General features: G+C 51.3%; 1 protein-coding gene across 1 annotated transcript in view; it reads left to right on the forward strand.

Annotated features, from left to right (window-relative positions):
• Nucleotides 1–4,959: 4,959 nt before the first annotated feature.
• Nucleotides 4,960–25,486, forward strand: part of prss56 (serine protease 56) — a 104,292-nt gene continuing 83,765 nt past the window's right edge. The window contains exons 1-5 of the mRNA XM_072474179.1: nt 4,960–5,266; nt 7,235–7,393; nt 9,913–10,113; nt 10,399–10,452; nt 14,119–14,305. Of these exons, the coding sequence (XP_072330280.1) occupies nt 5,167–5,266; nt 7,235–7,393; nt 9,913–10,113; nt 10,399–10,452; nt 14,119–14,305 (701 nt within the window). The 5' untranslated portion in view covers nt 4,960–5,166. The remainder of the gene's footprint in view (nt 5,267–7,234; nt 7,394–9,912; nt 10,114–10,398; nt 10,453–14,118; nt 14,306–25,486) is intronic.

The raw sequence follows: 25,486 nt of genomic DNA on the forward strand, positions 1-25,486 counted from the left end.
AGAGAATCCAGCCTGATTTCAGCGTCAAGACCGATTCTCCGTCCTTTTCCCGATTTTGGTGTCGGCCGATGGAGAATCCCACCCATGGTGTTGATTGACACATAACTCATAAAGATTCCAAGTAGTGTGACACAGCAATAGCCAAAGCAACTCGATACTGTTGTACTGCCTGATGTCATGCTGTAGCTGTGCATCCTGGTCAGGTAGAATCTGAGGTGTAATGTTTGGAGTGTGTGCCTCCAGTGGGCTACCTCATTTACTGCCGAAGCAGATCAGCAAATCACAGGCCTACTGCACACAATGTTCCATCCATTCATTTGAGGAAAGTAAAACATGGGGCAGCAATGTGGGGCGGTATTTTATAAAAATGGGGCTATGTCCACACGCCAGCGGGAAAACCGGCGCTAACGACTCCTGCATCAACAGCCCCCCAAGGTGAGGAATTCTCATCTTTCTAGGGGGCTAGGTTGCCGCCGGAGTTGTCCCCGCTGCTCCAGCCGGCGCCAAATGGCCGGCGCGAGTTCACGCATGCGCGGAGTGGCCGGTGTATTTTCGTGCATGCGCGGGGGTTCTCTTTTCCACGGCGGCACCCGAGCAATATGGCGGACTGCTACAGGGGCTCAGCGCGGAGGAAAGAAGGCCCACACGGAAACAGCCCGCCCGAATAATAAAAGGCTAAACTGTAAGCCTTTATTAACTAGGGTGACTATTTTCAAATATACAGTAAAGGGTACAAGCTAGGTAGGCCCCAATCATGGGCCAGACCACCGTGGGGGCCCCCCCCCGGGTCGGACCCCCCCCCCCCCCCCCCCCCCAGGACTTCCCCCGCATTCTCACCTGCCAGGTCCCGCCGTGCGTGTGGTGAGTAATTCATGCCGGCGGGACTGGTCAAAACTGGACGGCCACTCGACCCACCAGGGCCCGGAGAATCGCCGGGGGGGGCCGCTGTCAATGGCCCCCAACCAGAGTTGCGGGACCGGAGAATAGGACAGCCGCCGTCAGGTCGACGGGGAGGGATATGCGCCTCCCGCCGGGGATTGTCCGACCCGGTGGGGGGTCGGAAAATCCCGGACGTGATTTCCCAATTCCAACGTTCCAAATCTATACTGCTCGACTATTGAATAAAACATACACATTGCAGTGTGGAAGAGAAACTGAAGAATGGAGGAATTATAGATACAACAGAGCAGTGAAAGACAACACCAATCAAAATAGTGAAGGACCATTTTCGGACAAAATATCAAGAGATTTCGCTTTCACAGAAAATGATGTAAATCTAGAACTAATTTTCAGGGTGTCTGGTTGAGGTAAAGATTGTGATTGTGGTAAATTTGCACTTTGTGCAGAGCAGAGCAAAGAGTATTTAAACGCAATAATGAAGAATGCACAATTTAACAGAAAGATCATGTAAACATAACATAATAATCTAATTTTTCTCTCTCGCATGTTTGCTCGAAAAGGTGTCTCCTAATCTTCTCGTCAATCTACCTGACACTCATTGAACTTGCTGCCCCGCAACCTGTGCTGCAACCTGCAGCCAGTTAGATTGTTTAAATAACAACAGAAAGTGCGAGGAAAACTCAATAGGCCCGGCTGCATCTGTGGAGACAGAACAGAGTTAACGTTTTGAATCTAATACACTCTTCTTCAGCGCAGGAGTTCATCCAAACCATGATCTTTCCCCTCTACAAGGACAAGGGCAGCAGTTACATGGGAACGCCACAACCTAGATGTTCCCCTCTAAGTCACTCTCCATCCTGACTTGAACTATATCATCGATCCTTCATTGTCGCTGGGTCAAATCCAGGAACTCCCTCCCTAACAGCACAGTGTACCTACACCACATGGACTTGTCGGAGTCCAAGAAGGCAGCTCACCACCATCTTCTCGAGGGCAATTAGGGATGGGCAATAATAATGCTGACCTAACCAGTGATGCCATGTTCTGTGATAGAATAAAATGAAAATAAGAGCAAATGCAAAGAGCTGATCTATGAAATTCTAATGCTAACTACCCTTGAAGACTGTTGCAGGTGCAACTCCTCTGTTAATGGTGCAAAAAAGGTGCAATTCATCACATAGAAATTCAGAACTCAAATGTCAGCAAATTCTTTAACTCAGTGGTGGGAGTGCAATTGAGATTTATGGACGAACTTCAATGAATGCTGCATAATGTACCACCAGAGAAATAGTACGACAAGTCAATACAGAAATAATTCTACATATTTTTGATTTGATTTGATTTGATTTACTGTCACATGTACCAAAGTACAGTGAAAAGTATTTTTCTGCAGCCGAGGGAATGTACACAGTACGTACTAGTCGACAAAGAGAATAATCAACAGAGAACATTGACAAATGGTACATCGACAAACAGTGATTGGCTACAGTGCAGAACAAAGGGCCAAACAAAGCAAATACATGAGCAAGAGTTCATAGTGTTCTTACAGGGAATAGTGTTCTTACAGGGAGCAGATCAATCTGAGGGGGAGTCGTTGAGGAGTCTTGTAGTTGTGGGGAAGAAGCTGTTCCTATGTGTGGATGTGCGAGTCTTCAGACTTCTGTACCTTCTGCCTGATGGGAGGGTCTGGGAGTGGGCAAAGCCTGGGTGGGAGGGGACTCGGACAATGCTGTCTGCCTTCCTGAGGCAGCGGGAGGTGTACACAGAATCAATGTGAGGGTGACAAGCTTGTGTGATGCATTGGGCTGAGGTCGCCACACTCTGCAGTTTCTTGCGATCTTGGACCGAGCAGTTGCCATACCAAGCTGTGATGCAGCAGGACAGGATGCTCTCTATCGCACATCTGTAGAAGTTTGTGAGAGTCGATGCAGACATGCTAAATTTCTATAGCTTCTGTAGCAGATTTAGGACAAATGTTGTATATAGTTCAATGTTTTGTTGTTTGGCTGTGCACCTATAAGGTCGCATCACTGGGGCAAAATTCTCCCCAAACGGCGCGATGTCCGCCGACTGGCGGCCAAAAATGCGCCAATCAGACGGGCATCACACTCCCCAAAGGTGCGGAATGCTCCGCATCTTTGGGGGCCGAGCCCCAACATTGAGGGGCTAGGCTGATGCCAGAGGAATTTCCTCCCCGCCAGCTGGCGGAAACGGCCTTTGTTGCCCCGCCAGCTGGCGCGGAAATGACATGTCGGGGCGGCCCATGCGCGGGAGCGTCAGCGGCTGCTGACAGTTTCCCGCGCATGCGCAGTGGGGAGAGTCTCTTCCACCTCCGCCATGGTGGAGACCGTGGCGAAGGCGGAAGGGAAAGAGTTCCCCCACGGCACAGGCCCGCCCGCGGATCGGTGGGCCCCGATCGCGGGCCAGGCCACCGTGGGGGCACCCCCCGGGGTCAGATCGCCCCGCGCCACCCCCCCCCCAGGACCCCGGAGCCCGCCCACGCCGCCTTGTCCCGCCGGTAAATAGGTACTCTAATTTACGCCGGCGGGACAGGCAATTTATCGGCAGGATTTCGGCCCATCCGGGCCGGAGAATCGAGCGGGGGGGCCCGCCAATCGGCGCGGCCCGATTCCCGCCCCCGCCGAATATCCGGTACCGGAGACTTCGGCAACCGGTGGGGGTGGGACTCACGGCGGCCAACGGCCATTCTCCAACCCGGCGGGGGGGTCGGAGAATGACGCCCCTGGTCTTGTAGGCAGATTATGACAAAAACCTGAACTACATATTTTGAAAACATTTCAGTTTTATTAAAGAACTTTTGGAAATGGTAAGTTGTTATGAAGAACACTACCAACAAGTTGAGGTATATTTACTTTTTGTACATGACAAAATCAAATGAAAGGGATAAGAGGTAGAAAATTTAAAACAAAGATGAGGAGAAACTACTTCTCACAAAGGGTTGCGAATGTGTGGAATTCACTTCCCCAGAGTGTGGTGGATTCTGGGACAGTGAGTAAATTTAAGGAGGAGTTAATTAGTAATGGGTTGAAGGGTTATGGAGAACGGTCAGGACGGTGGAGTTGATGCCATGATGAGATCAGCCATGATCGTATTGAACGGTGGAACAGGCTCGAGAGGCTAAATTGCCGACCCCTGCTCCTAGTTCTTATGGTTCTTATGTTCTAAGAAAGAACTACTTTGTCTAATTGCACCTTCCAGCTCTTGGTCTGTACCCCTGTAGGTAACAGCACCTCAAGCACAAATCTGGTGTTCTTAATTAGTAAGGGGATTTCTTGATTAATAAGCGGATCAGGGGTAATGGGGAGAAGGCAGAAGGATGGGGATGAGGAACATATCATCTATGATCGAATGGTGAAGCAGACTCGATGGGCCGAATGGCCTAACTATGTTCCTATATCTTATGGTCTTCTGGAAAGCCAAGATGTTCCAAAGCTGCAAATCATTTTGTTCAACATTCAGTTTCTTGATAATCATTGCCTTACATTCTAAACGTGTATAAAATAAAAATATTTCTCATTCAATATTGCTCAATGGTTCTGTTGAGTCTGCCTACTATAAAGTTGAAGCAGTAGTGTGATTTAAGGACAGCATTTCTGCTTCAAAGCCTTCTGAGCGTGATTGCCACGTAAATCATTACAATGACCAATTGGTTGTTCTATTATGTTTTGGTGATTACGTAAAGTTTGGAATATGAAACGTTTCTAGTGTTCATTTGAAGTGCTTCTTTAAAACAGTTGACCCCTAGTAATTAATTATATATGTGTGTTTCAGATCAGGCTAGCATGCTTAATGATTTGTTCGCCTTCTTTTTTCTGGCAGAATATTCCCTTGGACAAAAGTGATCCAAACTGACAATATTTTATTCTGGAAGACAAAGGAATGAAAATGATCAATGCCAGCGCCCAGGCTCTTGATCATTAGTTTAGCTTTGATGCTGCCGTTTGGGTCGTGTTTGGAGCACAATGCAGCTATTCAGAGGAGGACAGACACCCCACAATCAGCCAGCCCTACAAACTCCACTCTCTGTAGTAATGAATTCAACTGTTTGTCTGTAATTCATGGGAAACTCCTGCTTCCCCCCTCAGCCTATATATACAAAACTCTGCACTCCCCACTGTCATCTAAACCGGTGCAAAGCAAACTTCAGCAACAAAACAATAAGATTTACTTCCCAGCAGAACAGAGTCTCAAGAGTTTGTTCAAAAATCTGAAGGAAGTTTGGAATCAAATCCTTCACAGGGCTTTATGAGGAGGATGTTGCTGTATTTCTTACTGACCGTAAAGATGAGCTTGGCTGCTCCACTGAACAAAGATGTATACAAACTGCCACCCAGCGCCTTGGAAGGTGAGCTTATCCTTCATTCTGTAATGCTGCACATACACGCTGACATTAATTACACTGTGCATTTATTTTTAAAAAGCTTTATTTATAACTGTTAAGCACAAGAAGGCATATGGACCCCTTGCACTTGCACACGCATGCACGCTCATTTCAGCATTCTGTCAGGACTAAAAACCAAGCTTTCAACATGCAGGAAATATTTGTGAGCATGTATATTATTGACAGCTGCCATTGCACTACACTGATTATGCAAGCTGTATTGGATTTACTAGCTGTAATTGCAAATGTGAAAAATCAGCTAACATTTCAAGACACTTACACATGATTGTCTCCAAATGTGCCTACCAGGGATATAAGCATCACACATAAATACGGGAACACCCAGAGAGTACCTGCAGTATTTGGAAGCACTTGTTTACTCTCACAATGTTAATCAATCAGAAATGCACCTGTTTGCTCTGAATATTTGCAAGGAGTCACGTTTCAGCCTGATATTTAGAGGTGGAAAGGTAGAAAGTGGGCGGGGAAAAGAAAGGTTACTGATGGGTTGAGTAGCTAACATCTTGGAACTGGAGAGGAATAATTAATATCTAAAATATGAGGAATCGTGAGCTGTTGCACAGCTGCACAAGCCCTGAAATAGCTGAGAGATTTGTGAATACAGAAAGGGGGTTGTTCAATTCTTAGGCAGTATAAACAATATCAATCGTTCCTACTGACAGTGAGACACAGGGCCACACTTGATATCGGCAATTGGTAAGATTATTGCAGAGATAATTAAGCGCCAATTTTTTATTAGGCATCAGTGTAGCCAAAAGTACTTCACATATTTAGTCCCTGACTAATGTTTCCTCCTTGTTAAGTATATGGAATAATTCTGGTTACGCTGTGTTGTACCAGACTATTTGTACATTGTTTGGGACCAGCTGGGTTTGCAGAGAAGATGTGGGCTATATTTATTCTGGAGTAGTGGGGTTTGTGCATCCAAAAATATCTTGACGGTGGAATTGATCGATGCCAGGAGCACGAAACGGGCTTGTAACAAATCGTCAGCCGAATTGTTGCCATGCCAGTTTTTAGTTTCCATTGACATAGAAAATATTACCGAGATATTTAATTTCAAACAAAGTAAAAGTGACAGTGATGCTGGGAAAAGAGTTCCCAAAAAGCATTAGAACTATCGTTGTGTGGAAGAGATTGGGTGGGGTGAAAAGTCAGCTAGCAATTTGTAATAAGCATGTTCCACGCTCCATGCAGCTGACATTGATCAATTTAATGTCCCTCATGTTTAGTATAGTTTGGGGGACAAAGCTTTTTAAGACAATAGTTTAGTGAGTAATGGAATCGGTTGTGTGACACCAATTTAACCTTCAAGCTGATTAAAGTTTTGGAACAGCACATAAAAACATTTTTTGTGACTACTGATGATGTCCCAAATGACAAGTTTACTTTTGAAAACCTTAATTGAATGTTCAAATCATAATTTTAAACTTATTTCATGAAAAAATGTCATAACTTCAGGATTTATCTTCAATATCTTCATTCTTAATGGAATTATTGCATGAATGACCATAAGCAAAACTGAGATGAGTCTATGGAAAGGGATAGATACCAGGTGGATTTCATAGATCCACAGAGTGCCAATGACAAGTGTAAAAACAATTCCTTACCCATTTAGTTTTGGTTATCTTGTCATATCCAGTCTTAAATGATAAACATTGTGAGACAACACTAGAATAACAGGACGAAGAATTTGATATTATATAGCACTTTCCATGACCTCAGGGTGATCAGAACTCTCTCCAGTCAATGAGGTCCTGTCGAAGTGTCAGCGTGGCAGTGTAGGAATAATAGTTTTAATGGTGAATTTGAGTATTTCACACAGCCTGCCACAATATCTTTTAAAAAGTGGGTTGAAACTGAGATTATCTTCGATAACATAAATGTATTCTTTTCCCTGTGCATTTGTAGAGTTGTCGAGCAAGGGCACAATCATTCTGGAAGCAGCGTTGAAGAATGCATTATTAGTGCTGGATGAAGTGCTCAAGAAGAGAAATCTCCACCTGAAAGAATGCAACTACTGCGCAGTATGTTTGTTTAAGCACTGCAGCAACAGAACAACTCAGTGCGGTAGGTGAGACATGTAACTGCCGGGCGACACCAATAAAAGTATGAGACAACCTAAAAGAGTATGAAAGATAAACAAAATTAATAAAGGATTAAATCACGTATAAGTCAACTGAAAGCCAATAGGTATTTGCGCTCATAAGGTAATTGAGTGCTATTCCCCCCGCTGGCTGATCTCAGCTTTGGCTCCAATAGGGGCCCTGCTCTGATTCATATCAGCGCCCAGTTTACAGCAAGAGAGATTGGCCAGAAGTCTTTAACCAACGAAATGTGTTGAAAGCGTGTGTATGCAGATACTGGGAAAGGACATGATCAGACTTGGTGAATTTGCTCCCTCCCACAGATAAAACAGCCTGTCAAGTGCCACAGTGGCTGATTCAATGGGCGTGGCAAGTCCCTGCGCAAAGCTGAGCCAGTTTCCCAGCATCATTAGTGTGTAATAAACTGACCAGTGGGAGGAGGAGCACAATGCCGGAGCAATATTGCCCTCTTGAGCCCAGATTGCAAGCTGCTGGTTAGCCTGGTGACAGTCTAGGAAGGTAATGGCGAACAGGAGAGCAACTTTTCAATCAGCCTGCTCATGCTTCTCAGGCACTTCAGTGACAGTGTGGGAAGCAAGTCTCATTAAATAGGAAATGGGAGTTGAACAAAATGGGGGTTGAATTGAAACCATTGTTTTTAAATGCAGGGCGCTTAATTTCCTGTTCCAAATGTGGGGGCGAGAGTGGCGAGCCCTCTGGTTCGATCTTCCTGAAGGTACCCAATTTGGAAAGGCCATCGATTAGGAAAAGGGGGTGGGTTGAGGAGGCCAGAGGACCATTCAGTAGGTGTTATTGAGAAGGTTGCTGGCAGCCTTCACTGTGGCTGCATTGAGAGTGCTGTGAAGGTGAATGGCACAAAAAGGGTTAAGGATGAAGGAACTGTCATCCATTTTGTCACTCCCAGCAATAGCCATGACAACAGCCTGTCAGAGCTTTTCATGCCACGGTCAGCCTCTGCCTGCAGGTGTCCACAGATTTGCTGATTTCAATCGAATTAACAAGCTCAATTGGCTTTCCACCACTGCCGGGTGGGTTTCTGGCAGCGCACACAACCTCTGGGAAATGGGTACTCATCGGCATACCTGTCCAACAGCATTATTTCATATTTTCCCAGCCACCTCCACCTTCAAACCCGCCTCCGTGAGCATGGGAAAAATTCCCCATGGTTTCAATAGGCCTTGAGCACATTTCACTACTGAAGAGTTACTGCTCTGTCTACACAGTTGACATGCATTATGGAGGAGGATTAGGTCTCAGTGCCCTGCAATGTTCAACACTGGCACCTAGAGTGCACTGCTTTGACTGCTAATACTTCACCATTGTCCTCCATCTGGTTACCGTGAGGTAAATCTGCAGGACACAAACTGTTAGTCCAGTAATCATTAAATTACTCCATTGAGCCCTGAGCATTATTGCAGAGATTTTCTTAATGGGGAGTGAGAGGTTGCTATCGTATTCCAGAAAGGTGCACAATGTTTGTGTCTGATGAGGTCCAATTAAAGAACGCATACATTCTGCAGCAGTTCCAGTTGGCTCCTGACAGAACTTCAAACAGTTGGGTTTCCATGCCTTGGACATTCTCCTATACCCAGTAGGACAGATAGGATTGAGAACCACCTGGGGATATGTGAGGCTCTTGCACAAAAATTGTTTTGGAAAATTTTCAAGCTGCTGAAACACCCACCTCTATTAGCATGACTGGCACATCGGTTGCAAATGATGTTGTCGTCAGGAATGTTGAATATGAAATTGGCATTTAAAATACTTGTTTCTTGAGGCATCATGGTGGTTAGCGCTGCTGCCTTATGGCGCCGAAGACCCGGGTTCGATCCCGGCTCCGGGTCACTGTCCGTGTGGACTTTACACATTCTCCCCATGTCTGTGCGGGTCTCACTCCCACAACCCCAAGATGTGGCAGGTATGTGGATTGGCCACGCTAAATTACCCCTTAATTGGAAAAATAAATTAAAAAATACACGCTCCTCTTCAAAAGTCACCTTTAACTTCACTAATTCACTAAGGGGATCAGGGGTTATGGGGAGAAGGCAGGAGAATGGGGATGAGAAAATATCAGCAATGATTGAATGACGGAGCAGATTCGATGGGCCGAATGGCCTAATTCTGCTCCTATGTCTCATGGTCTTAATTCGTAACCAAGGCTTTTTGTGATCCGGACAACTTTCTGAGATAGCTCATTTCTGTGCAGCATTTGGAAGTGGATTAGCACCATGTTTAAAATAGATAAATATAAGACATCTATGGATATCAGCATAAAGCTTTATTTTCATCATAATGTCCCAATTAATGGAACAAAGAACACCGTTGTCAATATTCTTCAACACTACCTCTTTCATTTTGCCTAAAGGGAAGATTTTTGTCATATGGTGGGCAGGTCAGGTAAAATCTGCATTTCAAACATTGTTAATTAGATGGTGTCCTGTGCCATCATTGGTTATTGCTTTTTATTTGCCTTGTTTTTAGTTTCGGGGGTGCCGCCTACCTCCGAGCCCAGCTGTGACATCATTTCGAGAGCACAGTTGCTGGAAGCTGAGGCTGAGCGTCAATGGGAGCTGAGTAAGGCATGTTGGTATTATCAGACGTATTGTCCAGAAGGAGGGCATCGTATTATGGGCTGTCTGAAACAGATGGAAGAGCACTGTCATGCCAGGATCCTTCAGTGCAGTATGTATTAACCAACAAATGCAGTTTGCACCAAGCAGCACCATTCTAGGCACTTGGATTGGTGGTTTGGACCTGTTTATATACAAGACATCTTAACACCACTTCTACTGCGTATCCTCCTCCTCACAGTAGTGAATTAATTAACTCTTAGTTGCATTTTGGGACCATTCCTACAAAGGCAATGGTGTGAAACTAGTTTAACTAAACAATACGGAATGGTCAGTGGAGTACTGTTGAATTCACTCACTATAAGGATTGTAATAGTGCTTCTATTGCCATTTACAGGTCAGACAGGCAGCACGAAGAGCCTGAATTCTGTACTAAACTCTGAAAGGAAAGGTAAGCATTAAATTCCACACATCTGAAATAACAATGCAACAATGTAGGGAAGTGGCAGCAATAGTGATCTAGCTAATGGAAATGAAGGCCACTTTGTATGGGATGTACTGGTAATATGGAACTTTTATTACCTGGTATATCTACTTTAGAAATCGATCTACAGTAAAGTCCTTCCATTCATAGGAGTAACATTCTTGGAAATTATCGCAAATGGCGAATTCGCAAATGACAAACATTTCAAATGGGAGTCAATTAGATAGATTCCAACAATTTGGTACAGATAGAGAATAAAAGACAACAAAAACAATGGACGGGATTCTCCGTTGGCTGATGCCGAAATCGTGAAATGCGACAGGGTGGGAAATAGGTTCTGACGCCAAAATTGCGGCGGGCGCCGATTTGACGCCAAATCGCAATTCTCCATCACCTCAACAGTGGCGTCAATGGGGTCCGGAATGCACGCACAGTAAACGCCATTTGCATATCATTAGTGGGCCTGACCCGGTAATCTCCGGGACCTCCATGATTATCCGCCTTCGATGCTTTTAAAAATCATGAAACCGCGTCATGGCTGATGAGGGAGAGAGAGGAGGTAGGACACGGAGAGGTGTACCCGTGAGCTGCTGGGCCGGACACTGGTCGGGCTGACTGGGGTGGGGGGGGGGGGGGGGGCAGCCCTGCCAGTGCCGGAGGAAGGGGGGGGGGTGATGGGGGAATGGGCCATGTGACTGGGGTAGCCCCCCCATGGGACTGGGGCAATGGCGGTCCAGGCATGGACCGCCATTGCCGCAGCCTGCAAGACTGCCATCTTGCTGTGCACCCCATTGACTACCCACCTTGGGCCCTACTTCTGCAGAGTGACACCAGCTGTATGGGTGCCTCCACCCGTGCACCTCACCCTCCGCCATAACCCCTACCAGCTGTACATCATGCATGTCTGCGCCTGATATCCAGGCAGTGTGCAAAACGCCTTCATCCTGGCACACATGACGATTTATGACATGTTCGAGATGCCCCCCTAACTGCGGAGTTGGCTCCTGGGTGACAGGGATTATCCATTGCGGTCGTGGCTGAAGGCGCCTATTGGGAGGCCACAGACCGACGCGGAGACCCTCTACAATGACATCCATACAACCACCAGGAACGTGAAGCATGAATGAGCGGTGCTTGGGTCTCCTGACGATATGGGTCTCTCCAGTATGATACTGAGAGGGTCGCCCGCACCTTGGCGGCCTGCTGCGTCCCCCACAATATTGCACAGCAGAGGGACGATGTGCTGGATGAGGAGGAGGAACACCAGTCTTGGTCCGATGAGGAGGATGTGGGGAGGGGAGAATAGGCAGGACATGGAGCCCAGGCTGGCACAGGAGGCCGCACGATGTGTGCACCAGGACCAATGTGTATGGGACGCTCTGATTACCTCCAGGTTCACCAAATTGGGTGGAGGGCACTGGCCAGAGGCGCAGACACTGCAATCCCCCCTGGGCCACCCCCTCGCCTGCAACCCTTTCCGTGATACATACCTGCCGCACTACAGGGTACAGGCCCTGGGTTGGCAGTAACACCAGGTCTGGTCCATGGGATGCAGGATGATGACAACCCGTTCTGCGATGAGCTCTGGTGCTCCACATCGTTCGCTGATGTCTGACTCCTGCCCACGGTAGCACTTACAACGTGCACCTGGGTGATCCCTGCATGCGAGCTGACCATTCCATCACAGGGTCCCATCGGATCCCTGGGGTGACGGTGGTGGGGACGGTCCGGGTGGAGGGGGGGGTGAGAGCCCAGGCCACCCACAATGTTCGCCCATTTCCCCCACACCTTCTCTCACCAGTCCAGGCCAGCCCACCCCACACACTCATCTGACAGAGCACTGAGTCAGGTTGCAACAGTGTGAACAGGTGTTTAATGTGACAATGTATATACAGCTTTGTGCCCGAGCCCCTGTAACTAAACTGTGCCCTGCACCCGTGCCAACCTAACTGGTGTCTAACTTTCTGGCCTCACGGGCCCTAACATCAGGTTGATCCCCAGACGATACAGCAGGATTGGAGGTGGCCAGCTGTGACCCCCCTGGCGATTCTCCGCTCCGCGTGGCCGAGTGGCCACCTGTTTTCGGCCAGTCCCGCCGGCGTAAATCAAACAAGGTCCTTACCAGCGGGACCTGGCTCTGCGGGCGGCCTGCGGAGTCCTCAGGGGGGCGTGGGGGGATCTGGCCCCAGGGGGGCTGCCACGGTGGCCTGGCCCGTGATCGGGGCCCGCCGATCTGCGGGCGGGCCTGTGCTGTGGGGGCACACTTTCCCTCTGCGCCGGCCGCTGTAACGTTCTGCCATGGCCGGCGTGGAGAAGAACCCCCCTGCGCATGCGCTGGGATAACGCCAGAACACGCTGGCACTCCCGCGCATGCGCCAACTCGTGCCCGCCGGCTGAGGCCCTTCTGTGCCGGTTGGCGCAGCGCCAACCCCGCAGGAGCCGGCTGGCACGGCGCCAAGCCTGCCAGCGCCCGCCTAGCCCCTGAAGGTGCGGAGGATTCCGCTCCTTCCGGGCGGCCCGACGCCGGAGTGATTCACGCCACTCCTCGGCGCCGGTACGGCCCGCCCCGCTGGATAGCGGAGAATCCCGGCCTTAGTCTCAGGAACAGAGAATCGCACCGCCAATATCCCTTCTGAGGTACCATTTACAGAACTGAAAACAATACTTTATATAGAGTCCAACTGGAACATAGTAGCAGGGGGAGGCCATTCAGCCTGTTGGGCCTATTCCGCCATTCAATATGATCATATTATCATAGTGGGCAGCACGGTAGCATTGTGGTTAGCACAATTGCTTCGCAGCTCCAGGGTCCCAGGTTCGATTCCCGGCTTGGGTCACTGTCTGTGCGCAGTCTGCACGTTCTCCCCGTGTGTGCGTGGGTTTCCTCCGGGTGCTCCGGTTTCCTCCTATAGCCCAAAGATGTGCAGGTTAGGTGGATTGGCCATGATAAATTGCCCTTAGTGTCCAAAATTGCCCTTAGTGTTGGGTGGGGTTACTGGGTTACGGGGATAGGGTGGAGGTGTTGACCTTGGGTGGGGTGCTCTTTCCAAGAGCCGGTGCAGACTCGATGGGCCGAATGGCCTCCTTCTGCACTGTAAATTCTATGATTCTATGGCTGATCATCCTCTTCAATGCCTTTTTCCCACACTACCCCCAAATCCCTTCCTGCCATTGGTATTTAGAAATCTGACAATCTCTGCTTTTAACAAGCTCAATGACGGAGCTTCCACAGTCCTCTGGTGCAGAGAATTGCTAAGATTCACAAGCCTCTGAATAAAAAAAACTTCTCATCCCGGTCCCATGTGGCGTCCTCCATGTTTTGAAATTTCCCCCCCCGGTTCTAGACTCCCCTACCAGGAGCTTTAAATAACTGCATTAAAATTTATTTTTTTAAGTATCTGCCCACTGCCCCTCTCTCTCTCTCTCTTCCCGCCTGTCTTCTGAGGTAAGTTACAATGTGCAAGTTGGTTATTAATGTTGCATCAAACTAGCATGTAAAAAAAAAATCAATATTTTCCACGCCAGGATGGAGGGCGACATTTCCAGGATGCTGTTGTGTATTTTCAGGCTGATTTTATTTTTCAGGTTGTAGCAGTGTTTGAACAGTATTTCAAAGTATTCTCTTTCTTTCAGCCACTTGTGGTCAGAAAGCAGCGGCATCCAATGACACGGTTGCCATGGGGAGGATTGTTGGCGGTAACATAGCAGCGCGAGGGAGCTGGCCGTGGCTGGTGTTGTTGACGCTGAATGGGAATGTGATGTGTGGAGGAGTGCTGGTACAACATTCATGGGTTGTGACAGCAGCACATTGCTTTACAGGGTGAGAATGCTATTGATCACCATTATTCGGATTTGGATTTTGGATTTGTTTATTGTCACGTGTACTGAGGTACAGTGAAAAATATTTTTCTGCGAGCAGCTCAACGGATCATTAAGTACATGAAAAGAAAAGGAAATAAAAGAAAATACATAATAGGGCAACACAGGGTACACAATGTAACTAGATAACACTGGCATCAGGTGAAGCATACAGGGGTGTAGTGTTAATGAGGTCAGTCCATATGAGGGTCATTTGGAGTCTGGTGACAGTGGGGAAGAAGCTGTTTTTGAGTCTCCTTCGTGCGTGTTCTCAGACTTTTGTATCTCCCTCCTGATGGAAGAAGTTGGAAGAGTGAGTAAGCCGGGTGGGAGGGGTCTTTGATTATGCTATCTGCTTTCCCCAGGCAGCGGGAGGTGTAGATGGAGTCAATGGATGGGAGGTAGGTTTATGTGATGGACTGGGCTGTCTTCACGACTCTGCAAATTTCTTGCAGTCTTGGGCCGAGCAGTTGCCATACCAGGCTGTGATGCAGCCAGATAGGATGCTTTCTATGGTGCATCTGTAAAAGTTGGTAAGAGTTAATGTCGACATGCCGAATTTCCTAGTTTCCTGAGGAAGTGTAGGCGCTGTTGTACTTTCTTAGTGGTAGCGTCGATGTGGGCAGACCAGGATAGATTTTTGGAGATGTATACCCCTAGGAATTTGAAACTGCTAACCATCTCCACCTCGGCCCCGTTGATGCTGACAGGGGTGTGTACAGTACTTTGCTTCCTGAAGCCAATCGTAAGCCAAGAAAAATATTTCTTGACGTCCTTGTAAATGCTTGTGCCTGTTGACGTTAACAAGTTTAATTGGGAGGATAATCTGGCTGACATGGTAGGTGCGATTGTCTGGAAAGATTTCCAAGTGTAGTTGCGAGCGGTAATTGCCATGAGCTTCCCGATGCTCCCAGTGAGGCCAGCAACGCTATTCAACGTTAATTGGTTCACTTAATAAGGCCTCACAGGCGGATTTCCGGTGACGGCGGGCGGGAGACAGTCATACACTGGAGGGCTCCGCTCGGGAATAGAAAGTTTGGAGTTTTAACGCCCAGTCCCAAGGGCAACGGAGGCTGAAAAAGCTGTAAGAAGGCCCAGGGAGGAGAAATGTCCAAGCTTGAGAAAAAAAATGGCCGTGAAAAAGGGGGTTAATGAAAGTCCGCCGGTGAGTGGAAAAGTCAGCGCAGGAACTGTGAGGAAAGCGGAGGCTGGAGCACCAGGGGAGGTCGCATCGCTCACAGCAGAAGAAGGTGATGGCTGTGGAACTTGAAAAACAGTTCACAAACACATGGAAACGATGAAGAAGGAGATGGGGGCGGTATTGAAAGTGCTGGTGGGGGAGGCGATTGCCCCGGTGAGGGCGGCGGTATCAAGCGCAGCAGCGGAGGTGCAGGAGCAAGGTGAGACACAGAAGGAAGTGGAAGAGGCATTATCGCAGCACAGTGATCAACTCACCTCGATGGGGAAGGAGTTGCGGAAGGTGACAGAGACCACCAAGGGTCTGCGAGCCAAAATGGAAGACCTGGAAAACAGATCCAGGCGACAGAATCTGAGGATCGTGGGTCTGCCCGAAAGGGTGGAAGACCCGAGGCCGACGGAATATCTTGCCACGATGTTGGGGGAGGGGGACGATCCCTCTCGATACGAACTGGATCGGGCTCATCGGTCATGGAGGCCTATACCAAAGGCGAGTGAGCCGCCAAGAGCAATAACTGTGTGTTTCCGTAGGTAGAGCGTGAAGGAGAAGGTCTTGTGCTGGGCAAAGCAGAAGCGGGTGGTGCAGTGGGCTGGAGCTGGTATACGCATATACCAGGAATTTACGGTGGAGCTGGCGAGGAGGCGGGCTGCCTTCAGCCGGGTGAAGAAGGCATTGTACATCTGCAAGGTGCAGTGCGGCATAGTATATAGTATATTGAGGGTGACCGACAAATCCAAGGACTTTTATTTTGGGACGGCGGAAGCGGCGAAGGAGTTTGCGAAGGCAGAAGGACTGTGGCAGAATTGAGAAATGGTTGTGTACCGATGTAGCCTCATGTAACTTTATTTTTTCACTGCGTGTTGGTGTATGTACTAAATGAGTCGACGCTGTATATATTTGGACAAGGGAAGAGATGGGACTTTCATTTGCAATGATGGTTCTGTGGGGGTTGTGTGCTAAAGGGGATTTTTTGGTTTTCCTGGGACCGGGCAAGGGGGAAGGAGACCCAGGTGGGGGCCTCCACGTTGGCCGGTTTAAGCCGGCCAGTGAATGGGAGTGAGGTGGGGGAAGGGGCTGCGGGCATCGGAGCCTGGCAGAACAGGTTTCGGTGAGTCTAGCCGGGGTGAAAAATTGGGGGAAGGAACCGAGGTTGGGGGGAGGAGTTTACAAGAGGAAGTGGAGGGGAGGAGTTTGGGAGGGGGTTGGGGGGGCGGGGTGTCTACAATTTATGGGTGCCATTCACGGTACTCTTCCGGGGATTGGATGGCATTGAATATGAGGGGGGGGGGGGTGGACTATATGTGTCAACGATGACCAGGGGCGATTCCTGATTCCTTTTTCTTTTTTCCACCTTGGGAGGGTTTGTTTTATTGGATGCTTATGTTGTCAGGTGGGTCGTTGTTTGGGGGGTGGTGGGAGGATGGGATCGTTGTTATTAATAAGGGGATTGACATTGTATTCGTTACCGTTCACTGTTTGTTGGTGGGGGGCAAATTATAATGAAAATGTGAAAATGGAGAATAAAAATATTTTTCAAAAAAGTAAGGCCTCACGGGCTTCACACCGCAAATGAAGGCTCGCCAGCTGATTTGCCGGGACCCCGCTTGCCAACCCCCTGCTAGCAAAATCAAGCAGCACGCAAGCTGCACCTGCTCAGCTAACCCCAGCCAGCTCGCAACAATGGCGCCAAAGAGACCGGCCCCAAGATGCGGGGACGCAGATCTGAGGAGGCTGCTAGATGCTGTGGATGCCAGGAGGGATGTCCTGTTCCCTCAAGGGTCCAGGAGAGTCAGCCACAGGGCAGGCCAGTGTTGCCTGGGATGAGGTGGCGGCAGCTGTGAGCTCGGGGAGTGTGACCAGGAAGACTGGCCTCCAGTGTCGGAAGAAGGTCAATGACCGACACCGGGCAGCACGAGTGAGTAGACAACAACATGCCCCCACCCTCCCAAGGGAGCATCCACCCCCCAACTCCCCAAGCGACCCCAAACCATCCCTCCACCCCCTCCCCCTTCAGCCCCCCCCAATCCTCCCCCACCACTGTGAGCCACGCGTGTGGCTAATGGTGCCCCCTCTTGCCTCCTCAGAAAAAGCTCTCCCATAATCGTCGGGAGAGGGCCCAGACTGGCGGAGGGGTGCCGCCCTTAAGAACCCTCACCTTCTTCGAGGAGTATGCCCTGGAGGTGACAGAGGTGGCTGCGGACAGAGCGGTCACCCTGGTGGAGGCTGGCGGACAGAGGTGAGGACCCACCAGGCCCCACCCAGTGGACCTGTCAAATGTGAGTTGTCGTTGCCTTACTGACTGACCCATCCCTCCCACTGACCACATGACCATTCTCCTGCAGGTCCTCCAGCCGACAGCGCCGACCCATCCCGGGAGACACCCTCTCCTGATTCCGAGGAGAACACCTCGGCGGAGAACTCCGGGGAAGACATAATGGATGTGTCACAGCTGTCATCCCCACCCTCCATCAGCGCAGAGACACACCCCTCGGTGGGAAATGTTAGTGGACAGGCTTCTGGTGCACAATCTGCTGAGCACCACACAGCTGCTGATGTATATCAGGTGGAGGCAGGAACCCCCAGGCAAGACAGCAGTCGTAGGTCTGCTGGATCTCAGAACCCAGCTTGGTTCCAGCCTGATGCTGAGCCTCTGGAACAGAGGTACTCGCACCTGATTGGGAGGATAGGGTGCAGTCGGGACATTCAGAGGGAAATGTCAGTGTCACTCCAGCAGATCCATGGGACAAGGAGGAGTCCGAGAAGCTACGGGCCCACGAGATGGTGCCGGCAATGCATGGCACTGATGGCCAACACTGGCCACCGCAGTGGTGAGCCTGGTGCACGGCGTCGGCAGCATGAGTGAAGGTGTCCAAGGTGCTGTCGGTGACGGCCATTGCTGAGGGTCTCGGCAGAATGTCCGACTTTCTGGGGGATGTCACCCAGTACCTGGCTGACCTTGGTGAGGTTCTGCGGGACATACCCCGCTCTCAGCACTGCAAAGCTTGTCCCAGTCAATGAGGAGCATCGCTAAGGGCGTCAACACCATGATTCAGACATCGGGGAGCCGCCAGGGCTGGCACAGCCAGATGGTGCGGGGGCAGCCGGAGCTCTAACCAGCTGGGCACCAGGGGAGGAGGGAGGGGGTGTTGGATGTAGGGGGGTGGGGGTCGGCACCATCGGAAGAGTGGGAGATTATAAAACACACTAAACACCTTTGTGCACAACTATTATGCTGCCTCTGTCACTTCCTTACGCATTGCGGGCTGACCTCTAAACCCTTGGCCCATCTCTCCAGGCATCCCCCCTCCGCTTGGCCCCCCACCCACCCTGCGGCTGTGGACATGTCCCCAGAGCTGTGTCCCATCCCCTGGGTGTTCAGATGTTGGTTGCTGATTAATCTTGATTAATAAGGGGATCAGGGGTTATGGGGAGAAGGCAGGAGAACGGGGATGAGAAAAATACCAGCCATGATTGAATGGCGGAGCAGACTCGATGGGCCGAGTGGCCTAATTCTGCTCCTATGTCTTATGGTCTTAAGGTGTGGTGTTGCCTCCCGCAATGTTCAGGCACAATGTCTATGCATCAAGGTGTGATTGGGATGCTGGGCAATGATACCCAACATACTATATGGTCTGCCCATCCACGGGAATCCACTTGGGATGTGTCAAGTGCTCACTTAACCATGATTGCCAGTTCCCTATCAGCAATAGCCTTCAGCCGCACTGCCAGAGGCATCGGCAGTCGATGGGGGTATATGCTTGAGCGAGAGCGTAACGGGGCCAGAAGATGGTGCCCAGTTGCAGTGGAGGCTCTTTTAACCCTACCCACCCAATAGAACTTGCACAGCTAACTTACTCATCCTGGGGCCCCCAAGGACTGATCTGGCACTTCTTACACCTGCTGCACTCAACAGGCAGCAAGGGCCATAATGAGAGAAGAGGTGGAGAGACATATGGTGCAGTTTCCCCCAAAAATTATTTAGGGTGTGATACAGCGACTGCGATGCGCCTGACACATCAGATGAATAGCGCAATCGAGATTCGCGCTCGGAGCAAACAATTTTGCGATTCACCCCCCCCCCCCCCTTTCCCAATGGCAATTTCTGGATATCGCCAAAAAATGGCGAGAATGTCATTAACCCTAATTTGCATTAATTTCAATCTCATTAGCAAGATTTGAAGTCAAACGCAGCGGCGTCCCGGGAATTATCCCACTGCCCAGCGGGAAGTCACACGGGAGTCGTTCAGTACTTTTCAAAAACGTGAAGCTGGCGCGATGGCTACTGAAGGGGAGTGAGGCAGTGAATCGCCCCTTCCATTTTGCAACATGCAGCTCAAGGACACCGGAGCTGCTACCCCAGGGCTCGAGGGAGCGGATGGGGCCCTTCCAGGGATTGGAATTGGTCGGGGGGGACTGGAACATTCCAGTTTGGGGTCGCCCCTGGGACGGATTAGGGTGGGGCAGGGGGAGGGGGGCGGCGGGGGGTAGATTTTGCATCTGTGAAGTCTTCAAGACATTTTAAACATTGTGGGCACCTATAGCAGGAGCAACCACGGCCGGGATTCTCCGACCCCCCGCTGGGTCGGATATCATCGGGGGGGCGGCGGCGTGAATACCGCCCCGCCGCTCCAACGCTGGCTGCCGAATTCTCCGGCGCCGGTTTCCGGGCGGGAGCGAGAATCACGCCGTGCGAGTCGGGGGCCGTTGGCAGCACCCCCCCCCCCCCCCTCCGGCAATTCGAGGGGCCGCCCGTTTTCGACCCGTCCGGCCGGCATGGATTGGACATGGTCCATACCGGCGGGACCTGGCTCTGAGGGCGGCAAGCGAAGCCCTCGGGGGGGACATGGAGGGATCCGGCCCTGCGGGCGGCCCCCCACGGTGGCCTGGCCTGCGATCGGGGCCCACCGATCTACGGGCGGGCCTGTGCCGTGGGGGCACTCTTTCCCTCCCCGCCGGCCTTTGTAAGGCTCCGCCATGGCCGGCGCGGAGAAGAAACCCCCTGCACACGCCAGAACACGCTGGCAGTCCTGCGCATACGCCAACTCGCGGCGGCCCTTCGGCGCTGGTTGGTGCGGCGCCAACCCCTCCAGCGCCAACCCCTCCAGCGCCAACCCCTCCAGCGCCGGCCTAGCCCCCGGAAGTATGGAGGATTCCGCAACCTCCGGGGGGCCCAATGCCGGAGTGGTTCACGCCGCTCTTTGGCGACGGTACGGGCCGCTCCGCCGATTCCGGGGGAATTCCGGCCCACAGCTGCTGCCTGCCTGTCCTCCCAACATCTCCCAGGACAGAGCCCTGCTGCAGCTTCTCTCCTCAAAGTCAATTTCACCCCCTTTGACTGTGAGCAGCCTCTAGCTTCACAGCTGAAGGCTATTTCAAATGAGGAATTGGCCTTGTTAGTGAAAACATTTCAAGTTCCACCTTGAAAGCACAAGTGCCATGTTTTAGAGGATGGTTAGTGTATTTTCATGTCCAGCAACCTTTGATGCCTGAACACTGCCTGAACTCTGGGAGTGTCAGCATCATAGAGGCAGCTGCCAAGAATCAAACACTAAAGAGCCGGGCTTCAGCACTGAGGACCCTCTTGCGGCCAAAGGGTAAGTATGTGGATGAGCAGAGAGCAGCTGAGCATGGTCTCCTTAATGTTCCTGGTAGAGGCCTGGGGTCTAGGGTCTACAGATGTGACAAGGGGGTGAGTGTGCAGAGCAAGGTTTCCCAGCACAACTGGCTCACTGGATGGCACTTTGAAAGGAGGCAGGGCAGTCATGGGGAGGATTGGGAATTTGATGGTCCTGGGATGGAAGCTCTAACTGACTGTCGGTCTCTCTCTTCCTCCAATTCCTTCCAGATAAAACAATGTTTGCTTGTGTGGATCCCGCAGAGGCTGCTGTCGCTGTGCTTGTGGCAGATGAGGCAGGCAGACGCCGGAGAAGGCAGCTGTGCCAACACAGGCTGGTGGCAGCACCACATGTGCAGGGGGCTGCAGCACACTTTGAAGACCCAGCTGCCCATCAGGCTAAGGGGAGGCCAGCAACGGCCCACAGATGTCATTGGTCATTCCATAAGCTGATGGACACCATATGCTGCAGAAGACTACGTCTCAACGGGGAGACAGTGCAGCCCTATCCACGAGGATGTGGCACCCCATGGAAAAGGAAGACACCCGCTCCCGGTGGCCATGTAGGTCACCGCAAACCTAAGCTTCTGTGCCCCTGGGTCAGTCCAGGGTCCGGGCAGGGACCTGCGTGGCATATCACAGCCATCAGCCCACAGGAAGTGACGGATGCTCTGTATGCCCAGGCATCCGACTATATCACTCTCGACCTGGAGCCAGGTGTCCGGGCTGCAGGATTTGCCATCGCCGGGATGCCCCATGTCCAGGGGGCGATCGATGGCACACATATTGCCCTGTGAGCATGGTGCCTTGCAGTACACTGCCAGAGGGACTCCAGCTTTGCGGTGGTTTACTGTGCCCTCCACAATCTGGCACATTGGCAGGGTGACATGTTGGAGGAGGGAGGAGGCAGAGGGTTATGTGGCCTCGTCTGAGGAGGAGGTGGATGACCAGCCCGACAAGGAGACAGAGTTGGAGGACAGGCTGTGGCGAGGATCCGACATATGAGGAGGACTAGGGAGGCCCTCATCGTCACCATATTCTCCAAGATCAAGGCTGTGTCCGTCAGCTCAACACCCACCCCCACCAGCCAACCCCCGCCACCCCACCCCATTTCTCCCCCCTAATTTCCTCCTGCATTTTGCCCCCCACTCCCCCATTTCCTCCCCCTTAACACGGAGCCCCTCCCCCCACACACACCGCCCGGTCACTATACAGGGCTGTGAGGAAAGCTCAGGTGTTCCTCAGGATCTGAAAATGTCTGACTCCTGTCTTTCTGCTGACAGCGCGCTCACACCCAGTCTCTGATCGGAGTCTGCATCGGGGGCGTTTGATCTTGGCCTACTGCGCACGGGGTGGGGGTGGGGGGCGGAGGGCGCAGGCCCACTGTGAAAATGAACATGTTAGAGTCTTTGCATGTATCAGGTGTGACATGTTTTACCGCCAAATATTTTAATGTGACAGATTTCCATTATCCAAGGCTACAGATAGTGACCTCACCAGTGCCCACTCAGTGTTCCTCACCCTTCTTGATCATACATGGTCTACTGCTACGTCTAGGTGTGTCCCCGGGGTTCACATCAGAGGTGGAGGCAGCTTGATGCTTTCTGTGCCCTGTGGCCTTTGATGCCCTTGGCAGACATCCTCTGGAGGGCCTGGAGCCGGAGGGCCCAGGCCGACTTACTGGTGACACAGACTTACTGTACCTCCCTGTTCTGCCCACTGCCCTTGACATACGCCAGTGTCAGAGAACTGGAGACAGCCATAGTCTCCTTGATGGCAGGCCCCGAGTTGGCCTCCAGCGCTTCCTCCTCCCTAAGGGTGCCAGTAGGATTCTATGGGATGGACGGCAACTGGAGTGAGCTCCAGAGGTCTCTGAGTCATCTGGCTCCGTCAGTCCTGGTTACTCTCCATTGTCTGCACCATAGTGTTGACGCCCACAGCAATGGTCTTCAGTGACTCTCTGGAGTCCCTCAGCAATGTCCACCTGCATCTGGGATGCGTCAATCATCGACCGGGACATGATCTCAAGGCCCTCAGCCATGGTCATCACAGACTGAGCCATGCCTTGGATAACACTACTCAAGGCTTGGATATCCTGTTCCAGGTTTTTCACTGTGGTCGCCATTGTGTTGGCCTGATGCCAAGCAATGCCGGCATCATCTCCTGCACATGAAGGCTTTAGATTCCCTCCAATCAACCTCACAGTCACTGGAATGTTGCTGACCCCAACTCCCTGTCACCACATGTGCAGGGGGCTGCAGCACACTTTGAAGACCCAGCTGCCCATCAGGCTAAGGGGAGGCCAGCAACGGCCCACAGATGTCATTGGTCATTCCATGAGCTGGAGGAGTTCCGAGGATAACACCGATGATGCGTCACAGCTATCACCCGCAACTTCCACCAGCGAAGAGGTACACACCTCGGCGGGCGACATTAGTGGGCAGGCTTCTGGGGTGTAACACAGTGAGCACCACACATCTGCTGTTGCACATCAGGTGGAGGCAGGAACATCCAAGCAAGACAGCAGTCAGAGGGCAGATGGTTCCCAGGACTCAGCTGGATCTCAGCCAGATGCCAAGCCCCAGGACAAGGCTCTCACTGAGCTGATGCAATGATAGGACAGAGCCGTGAGATTCAGGGCTCACCTGGATGGGGGGGAGTGAACTCCAGATGGTCCGGCCTCATCAAATGGTGATCCTGCGAGACAATGGACATGCGGTCAGTGAGAAAGAAGGACCATTTTCTGGAACATCAACATCTCATGTGAGACAGGTCATCTGGGTGAAGGAACTGTGGATCATCACCCCTCTGCACAGGCCAATTTTGTCACCGCTCTCTCCTCAAGCAAGCCTGTGATCTCCAGGGTCAGTTCCTCATCGTGGGTGAGGACTCGAATCTCTGGGATTCCTTCCCCCGCCTTCCGCATTTCTCACTTATTATTGGCTACCTTCTCCTGCGTGGACAAAAGAGGCCATTGTGAGCGTCACGCTTGATGGATCAGGGGGGGTCTATAGAAGGTGGCATGTGTGGGCACCACTCCTGGACATGAAAAGGTTGTACTGTTGGGTGCCAGGGGGTTCTGAGGAACAAGCTTGAGCATCGGATGTGGGGAGGGTGCGAGGCATCAACCAGTGGATTGGAGGGGAGGAGGGGTTGGAAATTTGAGGGGTGGCAGACGTAACTGATGCCAGGAGAGGGGGTAACTTATCCTTGCAGCTCTTTGGAAGTCGTCAATTTTCTTCCTACATTGTACAGCAGTTCTCCTGGCCATGCTACCCACATTAAAACCGCAGCCACTGCCTCCCAGGTGGCTTTGCTGGCCCTGCTCCTCGATCTCCAACTCCCTTGGGGGATGACCTGTCTCTCATCCACAGTGTCGAGAAGCCTGGCCAGGTCGGCTTCGCCAAAGCGAGGAGCAGGTCTGCACGCTGCTATGATTTTGTGTTGACTGGGAGTGAGTGGTGAGGGAGCGTTAAAAGCAGCTCCCCCTTGTTAGCGGCAAGAAGCTGAGGCGTGAGTCAGGCGAATCAGTGAGGCAGTCAGGAATGGCGAGCTTCAGGTGAGGGCTCATTTTTGGCACTAAGTGCCATTGAATACAGGCCGCGATCTCGCCAATGCGGCCGATACAAAACACTCCTCCAAACCCGCCCAAAAGCAGAGGACTGGATTCTTCCGCCCCCTGGCCGCAAGATCACCGTGGGCGGGACGCGGACCATGTAAAGGTCCATTGACATCGGGCGTGAATTTCCGGTCGGCGGATGGGCATGGCCAGAGAATCCCGCCCAGACTTTAAGTCTTGTCGCTGACTCGCGCCTTTAGTGTCATTTTAGACAGATTTTGGGAGTGATTCCCATTGGGTATTAAGGCGTGATCCCGATCTATATTCACCTACATTTAGTGATTTTCAGGAACATGTGGAGTTTCTCGCTGAAAAGTCCCATGCTTGGAATTTTTTCTGCATTGTGGAACAAAAGTGGTCGGCAAGGCTGGCTCTTATGAGATCGGGGCACCATTTTTAAACGGTGCCCAGATCTCAAAGTGAGGTTGAGGGTCCCGTACACCCCACCCATGGTAATCGCGAGCCCCGCAGACATGGGCCACATCCCCAACCATCATCCCCGAAAGGACAACCTCCTCCCCATCACTAAAAGTCCGCATGACCCATCCCACACCACCCAGACATGAGGGCGACCCGGTATCATACCTATCCAGCCTCGTAGACATCGGGCATCAACCACCACCTGCCCCAAAAGTGAGGATACTCAGCTATGGGGTTGCGAAGGCCCTCCCCCACCTTTAAGGACCCCCCCCTCATCCCCGCACCCTCAGAA

This window comes from Scyliorhinus torazame, chromosome 14 (genome assembly GCF_047496885.1).
Source record: "Scyliorhinus torazame isolate Kashiwa2021f chromosome 14, sScyTor2.1, whole genome shotgun sequence".
In the NCBI taxonomy this organism is placed as follows: domain Eukaryota; kingdom Metazoa; phylum Chordata; class Chondrichthyes; order Carcharhiniformes; family Scyliorhinidae; genus Scyliorhinus; species Scyliorhinus torazame.